Source organism: Suillus paluster, assembly GCF_016628075.1.
Source record: "Suillus paluster strain FC165 chromosome Unknown EDB91scaffold_22, whole genome shotgun sequence".
Taxonomy (NCBI): domain Eukaryota; kingdom Fungi; phylum Basidiomycota; class Agaricomycetes; order Boletales; family Suillaceae; genus Suillus; species Suillus paluster.
In genome coordinates, this window is record NW_024537582.1 from 575663 (window position 1) to 585302 (window position 9640).

Below are 9640 nucleotides of genomic sequence, written 5' to 3' on the forward strand. Positions count from 1 at the left end.
TAGCACTCAATCCGGTGATTTTACCGGTGGTCTGATCATGTAAAATGGTCAAGATTTGACAAAGTTATGAGCCTTACAAGAGAAAGCCACACATTCAGAGGATATTATGATATATTGTATCTAGACCATTGTAACTGGTATTTTTTGACCAGTATCTATGTGACCAGTTGCTTGTTGTAACATAGCACTCAATCCGGTGATTCCACCGGTGGTCTGATCATGCAAAATCATTAAGATCTGACAAACTTACGAGCCTTACAAGATAAAGCCACAGATTTAGAGGATGTTATATCTAGACCATTGTGACCGGTATTTTTGTGAACAGTTGCTTGCAGTAATATAGTACTCAATCTGGTGATTCCACCGGTAGTCTGATCATGTAAAATGGTTAAGATTTGATAAAGTTCTGAGCCTTATAAGACCAAGTCATAAATTCAAAGGATACAGTGTTGTATCAGCTTATATCTGGACCATTGTAATCAGTATTTTTGCAACCGGTTGCTTGTGGTAATGTAGCACTCAATCAGGGGATTCCATTTTGCCCCTTTCATAGGAGAGTGTTCTAGCACTGTCAAAACATATTTAGGAGTATATATTAACATATTCCACCACTTAGTTGACCCCCTGAAGGGCTACATCAAACAATATAGCATATATACATGAAAACATAACTGATAAGAACCCTCCAACACTATCAAGGATGTTATTGGTAATCAGACACTTGGGATATGTCCCATGTATATCCCTAGTCATGGTCCTAAAATTCTGGAAAGATCCCTCAAGTATTGACGGTAAGATAAGTAAAACAACATAGGCTTGACATATGACAATTTACCCCTGTCACTGAAAGTCACTGACACATATCACACACACCAAAGATTTTATTAAAAATGCAGTAGTATGTATAGTAGACTACATAATGAACCTAAAATACACATTGCCCTGAAGGTAAAGTCTTTGTAGAAGAGTGTGGTGAGGAAATATTAGAATTGGTAAGTAAAAGTCCAACCACTACATATACACCAAACTGGTGAGTTTCGATGTTTTGGGCTTTTGGACTTTCCCACACTCTATTTCAGAGATATTTCACTGCCCTAGCTCTCAACTGTTAGTGGATCCTTTTATAAATCTGAGACCATGATATTGACCATGCTTAGAATATATTGCAAGCATCTGATTACTAGATTGTGTCCATTGGAGAATGTAGGCCCCTTATCAGTACACATACCCCCTTTCCCTTAGATAACAATATTATACCATATTTCTAACTGATCCTTGGGATGAGAAGTAGGTATATATGTAGTAAGGATAATACATGAGTAGTCTGGATCATTTATGCAATGGTAAAGTAGGGGAAAACACCAAAAATGTGACAACTGCAATCTTAGAAGTTTTAGCCTGTATAGAAGGATTCTGTAGGTATCCTGATGTACCAACCTGGTGTACATACTCTAAATCTGTCTAGGAATGGTCCCCATATCATTCTGCAGCTGTGTTCCTGTAGGAAAACCTTTCCCAGAGGATGGACCACCAGGAGAGGGTGAGTACACAGCATCACAAGGTTTTGTCTGTGGATGTTAAGGTCATGCTCAAAGGAAGGAGAACTCAAAGGGCTTGACTTCAGCTTGTGTGCTGCACCCCTTACCCAAGTATGTGCCCTTAATTTATGAGAGGCAGGAGGGAAGTCCAACAAAGTCCAGAGGTTTCCGGAGGTCAGACACTAGGGGAGTTCGGCAGAACTCCAAAGGTTCAAGGAAACCCAGAGTAAGACTGCTGTGGACAAGTCTGGAGTAGAAATGGAACAGAGGTAAACTACCCTAAGGTAGAGCTGGAGACACACTGGTCTAGATATAACATATCCTCTGAATGTGTGGCTTTCTCTTGTAAGGCTCATAACTTTGTCAAATCTTGACCATTTTACATGATCAGACCACCGGTAAAATCACCGGATTGAGTGCTATGTTACCACAAGCAACCGGTCACATAACTACCGGTCAAAAAATCTCGGTCACAATGGTCTAGATATCATATATCCTCTAAATTCATGACTTTCTCTTGTAGGGCTCATGACTTTGTCAAATCTTGACCATTTTACATGATCAGACCACCGGTGGAATCACCGGATTGAGTGCCATGCTACCACAAGCAGCTGGTCACATAACTACCGGTTGAAAAATCCCGGTCACAATACTGTAGATATCATATATCCTCTAAATTCATGACTTTCTCTTGTAGGGCTCATGACTTTGTCAAATCTTGACCATTTTACATGATCAGACCACCGGTAAAATCACCGGATTGAGTGCTATGTTACCACAAGCAACCGGTCACATAACTACCCGGTCAAAAAATCTCGGTCACAATGGTCTAGATATCATATATCCTCTGCCAGTGAATTTGTGACTTTTTCTTGTAGCACTCATAACTTTGTCAAATCTCGACCATTTTACATGATCAGACCACCGGTGGAATCACCGGATTGAGTGCTATGCTACCACAAGCAACTGGTCACATAACTTCCGGTTGAAAAATCCTGGTCACAATGGTCTAGATATCATATATCCTCTGCCAGTGAATTTATGGCTTTCTCTTGTAGGGCTCATAACTTTGTCAAATCTTAACCATTTTACATGGTCAGACCACCAGTGGAATCACCAGATTGAGTGCTATGTTTTACTATAAACAACCGGTCACATAAATACCGGACACAATGGTCTAGACATGATATATCCTCTGAAATTGTCACTTTCTCTTGTTGTAAGACTCATAACTTTGTCAAATCTTAACCATTTTACATGGTCAGGCCACCGGTGGAATCACCGGACTGAGTGCTATGTCACCACAAGCAACTGGTCACATAACTACCAGTTGAAAAATCCCGGTCACAATGGTCTAGATATGATATATCCTCTGACTTTGTGACTTTCTCTTGTAAGGCTCCTAACTTTGTCAAATCTTAACTATGTTACATGGTCAGACCACCGGTGGAATCACCGGATTGAGTGCTATGTTACCACAAGCAACCGGTCATGTAAATACCGGTCAAAAAATACCGGTTGCAATGGTCTAGATACAATATATCATAATATCCTCTAAATTTATGGCTTTCCCTTGTAGGGCTCATAACTTTGTCAAATCTTAACCATTTTACATGATCAGACCACCGGTGGAATCGCCGGATTGAGTGCTATGTTACCACAAGCAACCGGTTACATAAATACCGGTCATTGTTGCACCCCATAATACCGGCCCACCCGTCTCCATTGCACCCTATCATGCCGGCCCACCCGTCTTCATTGCACCCCATATCACCGGCCCACTCGTCTTCATTGCACCCTATATCACCGGCCCACCCATCTCCATTGCGCCCTATAATGCCGGCCCACCCATCTTCATTGCACCCCATATCATCGGCCAGCTCGTCTTCATTGCACCCCATATCACCGGCCGACTCGTCTTCATTGCACCCAATAACACCGGCCGACTCGTCCTCATTGCACCTCCTTTACCGGCCCACCCGTCTCCATTGCACCTGCTATACCGGCCCACCCGTCTCCATTGCACCTGCTATACCGGCCCACTCGTCTTAATTGCACCATATTTACCGGCCCACCCATCTCCATTGCACCTGCTATACCGGCCCACCCGTCTCCATTGCACCTGCTATACCGGCCCACTCGTCTTAATTGCACCATATTTACCAGCCCACCCATCTCCATTGCACCTGCTATACCGGCCCACCCGTCTCCATTGCACCTGCTATACCGGCCCACTCGTCTCAATTGCACCCTATTCTCCGGCCCCCTCGTCTTCATTGCACCTTATGTACCGGCCCACTCGTCTCCATTGCACCTCATTTACCGGCCCACTCGTCTCCATCACACCCCAGTTCCCCGGCCCACTCGTCTATATTGCACTCCATTCCTCCGGCCCACTCATCTATCACACACTGGATTCACTACTACTATTCATAATTTCCTATATAGTACATTGCTATACTACCATCTATACTATATACACCCGGCCCATCCGTTTGCCTTGGACACTCCACCCCCTCGGCCCACTCGTCTAACACGGTACAATTATTGCCATGGGCCGGCACCGGGTGGCCCGTCTCTATTGGTACATTGTCACGCCCGGCTGCCCGTCTGAGACGGGTGAATTCACTGAAGGGGCTCTTCAAAGGACAGCCAGTACCTGGAACAAAAGCAAAATAAAATAATGCGAACATTGCGAAGCAAACCAACTCCATGTGAATATGACCAGCAGATGTGACCTTACATTCGCCGAGTCCAAAATGATATCCTCCCATTGAATGGGTGTGGCATCTAGTGGGGTGCGACTCGTAAACACGTTTTCGTTTGATAATGAGAAGTAAAGGCAGGAAATGATGCCCGCTAGAACACAATGACCCGGTCTGGACTCGGGGGACAAGTAGCACCGAACCAATTGAATCTTGCTCCTGAGAGCACTGACATTACGCTGACCCTGAGTCCCTGATATGCAGATCGTGGAGAACCCGACTGGCAGGGACAGACGAGGGAGTCCCTGACAAAGGGGGTGAGTGAATGAGCGAGGTGCAAATTTGAATCATGCCCTCGGAACAGTTTATCCACCGAGGAGAACGCAGCCTGATCTTCCTTTACAAGACGAGACGACCATTTCATCTGGGGGGCGCCTCGATTTTGCAGAACCAAACTTATGAAAGGGACCTAGTACATAGGCTACATAGCTCAGCAGCCTAGCCCACACATGCCTTCCGCAAAAGGTTGAGACCGTCTGATGCATCCCTAGAATTCGCCGATTATGATCAAGTGACTATCTGAGGAAGTCAGTCGATCAGTGCTCACTGGACTATTCTGACACAGGGGCCGTACGCAAAAATCGTTACACTTGAGTCACGAGTTCGCCCAGAGTCGTAGGTGACCTGTTCCATCAACACCGTTACTTCAGCTCCCACTGTCAAACCACAGCGAGAAGTATGTGCATTACAGCAGAGGGCCAGACCTACCAAGTCACGGCGGCAAGTACAGATGACGTTTCACATGGTTTGGTTCTCTTTTTTTGCCGTGTTCACGAGACACCTTGAAGAGAAGAACGGGGAAGTACTTACATGCATTATAGCAGGGGCCAGACCCGCGATCTGTCCCATTAATACCTTACTTATAATTAGTATCATCGCCTATCATCACAGGCTCGTGGTACAGCCGACTCCAAGTCTCACATAGTTTAGCGCTCGGCAAGTCTAGACCCATAATCATCATAACTTCTACGTAGGCCGTTCCCATCGCTTTCATTCAGAGTCGTTGACTGAGTATGTGTCGACAGTTTCTCGACCTTCATCGTAGTTGAAAACGAATCAATTACGATCGTTGCAGAAACCTGAGTCATATCGCACTGACGTGGCGCTCCATAGTACATTCCCCTCATCGGAGGAACTCACAAAGATCATCGATAGACTCCCTTGCAAGCGAATTCAAGGAATGGTTCGTTGTCCGTGACTTTCTGTCAACCGAAGTGCTACGTTGTTGATGCGGTGACGCAGGAAACAATCATCATTGCAATGCTTGGATAAGCCAGTATGTAAGTCCCTTTCATAAGTTTGGTTCTGCGACTCAGATAAAATAGTCGTTGCGTCTTGTAAAGGAATATCAGGCTGCGTTCCCCTCGGCGGATAAAATGTTCCGAGGGACACGATTCAAATTTGCACTTCGCTCATTCACTTGCCCCCTATGTCAGGGACTCAACTGTCACTGCCAGTCGGGTTCTCCACGATCTGCATATCAGTTACTCAGGGCTAGCATAATGTCAGTGCTCTCAGAAGCAAGGTTTAATTGGTTCGGTGCTACTTCTTCCCCGAGTCCAGACCGTGCCATTCTTTTCTAGCGGGCATCACTTCCTTCCTTCACTTCTCATTGTCAAATGAAATATGTTCACAAGTCGCACCCCACTAGATGCCACACCCATTCCATGGGAGGATATGGTTCAGGTGTCATTTTGGACCTGGCGAACGTAAGGTCGCATCTGCTGGTCATGTTCACATGGAGTTGGTTTCTTCGCATTATTCTATTTTATTTTTGCTTTTGTTCCAGGTACTGGCTGTCCTTTGAATCTGAGCTCAGAAGACAGTCATCTGCCCGTATAAATACGCGATGTCGCGACTGTAGCTCCCCATCGATCCTTCAATCGCTCTCAGTGAGTCCAAGGTCGTGTGGTGCTTCCTCCTGTCTGACGCAGTTTTCAGATATCTTGACCTCCTCATTGAAGTCTCATCTCAATCTTCTGCATCACTCAATTGCAAAGGTACGCTCAAACTTCGTTCACACCGAGTTCACATTAACCATTCAGCACACACGAGCAGATATTACTATGGCACCTGTTACCATTACCAACGCAACTGGTGGCGTGATCCACGTCACGATCACTAATTACGAGGACACAGGCTCGATGGGTGTCTTTGCTATCGATGCCGGCAGTGCTTCGGTCTGGCAGCGAGGCCAATTTCAATCGATGACCGTGTTCAGGGATAACAATCCGGTCCCGGAGGTCTCTGTTATCCAACCTTCCGCGCAGCGCATTATCGAGTAGATGCAGTGGATGACGACGTGCGCACCGTGTTCCTGCTAGTAATAAGTGTTGTGTTGTATAACAAAGTTAGAAATTGGAATTGGCACTCTGCGTTTCGATCCTGAACGTTCTGAAATTATATTGGACTCGGTACCGGTCTGCAACCACTTCGTGAAAGAATGATGCATTACTCTGGCTGCATACTACCTTCGAGTTGTGATGCATCGTCTAAAGGCGTGCCTGCTGAAATGGAGTTGCAACGTTGATTCATGGGTAAGGGACAAATGTTGGCGTGGATGTCACCTTCCAAGGACTCCATTATACCACCGTACGGATCGCGATATACCAGTAGCGTTACAGCCTTGTGCGGGGAATGAAAGGGGAGGAGCCTTTTGAAGGTGAGAGCTTAGCAAGACAGGAATGCCCCACTGAGGTCCATAGGTAAGATCACAACACATTACATGCTGACCAGTGACGAATAAGAGTCAAGTCATGCTGGAGTACTGGGGCTATGCCCGAAGATGCGCTATCGAAGAACAACGAAGACCTGGAGACCTGATAATTACTGCATCCGATGACTCTAACGACTCTCTTCCCGGCTAAACCCGGCTCAAACACTGCCAAACCCTCCTCTACTCTCACCCTGCCTAGGTGTAAGGATTGCATATCCTCTACACACCGATCACGCTTCAAGCGAAGATGACGTGACTCCGTAACTCTTCGCGTCCGAGTATACGTGGTTACATTCCTTCTTACTCTATTCCGTCTTCTACCATATGTCGCATTCCACCATCTCCTTGTCTCGACGATTATTTTCAGCTCCACATGCTACCTACTCAAATCTGGTTTAATCGTTCGGTCGCAAACACTTAGATACCGCGCCTGTGCACTCGTACTATAGCAGAATCCAAGACTCTGATTCCCCGCTCCAAGCACGAAAAGATCCTCACAGCACCAGCCTTACAGACTCTCTCGTTGTTCCCGCTTTCGGTCGTAAAACGACACGTCTCGCATTTCTCGTCTTCTCGTTCCATTCCATCGAACTATAAGTCGGCCTTACATAGGGGTCCCCTACTCCAATGCTAGTCCTGGATGAGGTACTCAGACATAATTGTGCGAACTCTTGGATCGATGTCTCCAAGGATCTTGATGGTCTCATACTGTTCAGTCGGACATCAGCCTGTACCACGGTAATCAACACAGATTGTACGCACCCACAGACGCTTTGACACCTCCCTTCCTTCCACGCTGAGAGCATAATCACTCCTCTGCAACCTCACAGCTCGACACGTAGTGACCATGCCGTTCCCTCTCACTGGTTCGATTGCTGCGTGGACAAGGGTTCGACTGCCCATATCAGTCGTGCGTGCCATTAACCCTTTGTAAATGCTCCCAGCAAACTTGAGGAAAAGATTCGGTTCAAATTCTCGCCCAAGACGGGAGGCAGAGCCCGGGATTGACCGCCGAAACTGCGATTAAGGTTGGTATGGGAAGTCGAGAAGATAGCTCTCTGATGAAATCACTTCGAGGACTGCGCATGGCGGTGTGGTGAGTATACGAAATAATGAATGTACTTTGTTACTCACGCTTGGATGGTGGTAGCGGTTTCTCATCACGTTATCATTGCTCAGGAAATGGCTTCATGAAACTTACTAGGTACAATACTCCTCGTCTTTTTTTGTCGATGATACTAGGCCATTTATCTGCTCCTTCCAATCTGTTGGCGAGATAATGAACCGCACTAGTCACAATGACAAGTCTGGAGGGGTTTTCAGGGGTCCCGGTCTTGTTGAGGTGAGCAGCATCAATAGTGCTCAACAAAGCGGTCGAGAGGTAATTCACTTGCAATCTACCAAAGTTCTTTAATGTAAACCACGACGATAATAGAAAAGTACTGACGAAGTTTCGTAGCCATCCGGGGTTTTCGCGTACTTTATTGTCACTATGCCGGCGTTGGCAATTAGAGCGTCTACTGTGCAGCCCTTCGCCTCAAACCTGTTCACAAAAGAACGCACTGAGTCGAATGAGCATAGCTCGAGAGGCCAGGATTCGATATCAGTCATGCCCGACCGGGTTTCCACGTCTATACAAGTCATTTGGTATGGTTCCCGATAACTTCCAAAGTTTCATACATACCTGCTTTTGACCCTTCGCACTTGGCTTCGTCTCTGCTGGTGATCAACAGGCTCTTGGGGCTTAGCTGGGCTAAATGCACGGCAGCTTCGTTTCCAAGCCCGACATTAGCACCGACCACGACCAGCGACTTGTCGCTGACATCCGCAGTGGAGATCGGGAGCTCTGTCCATTGCTCGCGAAGAAAATGGAGAAAGCGGAACTTGCCCATAATGCCGCAATTGTGTAACCTGGAGAGCGATAAGCGGCATTTATATCGGTTGATCAAAGTAAAATATGTGGCCCGGCGTAATACTAACTACTCACCGGTCGACCTCTGAATTTGCTCTGAATCATCGTTACTAATTAGTGCTTACTTACTTACTGATAGCTGCGCAGCAGCAATGGCAGCTCTATGCCCTGCCATGCCTGACAAATGATCATGTGAAATGAATGCAAAATCTCGTCCCAGAAAGATAAGATTGATATCGTACTGTGTGAGCCTGTGAGGTACGGTGGGGCAGTGACTATAAGTCTATAACTTTGAGTACTTACATTGTGTATGTAGAGGAATTCAAACACTGTGGCGAATCGATTCATGTGTACGAGGAAGCGATGCGCCTGAGTGTTTGACTTCCTCTGTGATGAACGAAACATAGAACGGCACATATAGCGGAACTAGTAAGTCTTACTAAGGTTATGTGACGGTGGAACGAACGCGGGAGCTTAGCTGCTGGAAAGATAAATCTCAGTCTATTGGACTCTGTTAAATAGAAACTATATACCTTAGAAAGATAACTAATAGTCTGTTAGTATAGTAACTGTCTAGAATGAATGAATACTCACATCTTCAGTTCAATGGACCGAGATGCTCGTCTGTCGCCGTCTATCCTTTATTACTAACGAGTCCATGGTCCGTATTACTAACGTTTGTACCCTGCTTACTAATTACAATGGTCAT

At 46.0% G+C, this 9640-nt stretch overlaps 2 protein-coding genes across 2 annotated transcripts; one reads left to right on the plus strand and one right to left on the minus strand.

Annotated features, from left to right (window-relative positions):
- Window positions 1-5607: 5607 nt before the first annotated feature.
- On the plus strand, window positions 5608-6699 carry EDB91DRAFT_320576 (uncharacterized protein). The gene has a single exon (XM_041326850.1). The coding sequence runs from the start codon at window positions 5923-5925 to the stop codon at window positions 6586-6588; it is 666 nt and encodes a 221-aa protein (XP_041177871.1). The 5' UTR covers window positions 5608-5922; the 3' UTR covers window positions 6589-6699.
- Window positions 6700-7375: 676 nt separating this feature from the next.
- Window positions 7376-8911, minus strand: EDB91DRAFT_1280316 (short-chain dehydrogenase; the record flags this gene model as incomplete). The annotated part of the gene is made up of 5 exons (XM_041324720.1): window positions 7376-7727; window positions 7782-7967; window positions 8221-8416; window positions 8467-8650; window positions 8704-8911. 5 exons carry the CDS (start codon window positions 8909-8911, stop codon window positions 7650-7652), a joined length of 852 nt encoding a protein of 283 aa, XP_041177872.1. The 3' UTR covers window positions 7376-7649.
- Between the last annotated feature and the right edge of the window lie 729 nt (window positions 8912-9640).

Bases quoted from the DNA above. Each gene is read 5' to 3' on its own strand.
- EDB91DRAFT_320576 (XM_041326850.1), top strand. From the start codon at position 5,923: ATGAAATATGTTCACAAGTCGCACCCCACTAGATGCCACACCCATTCC.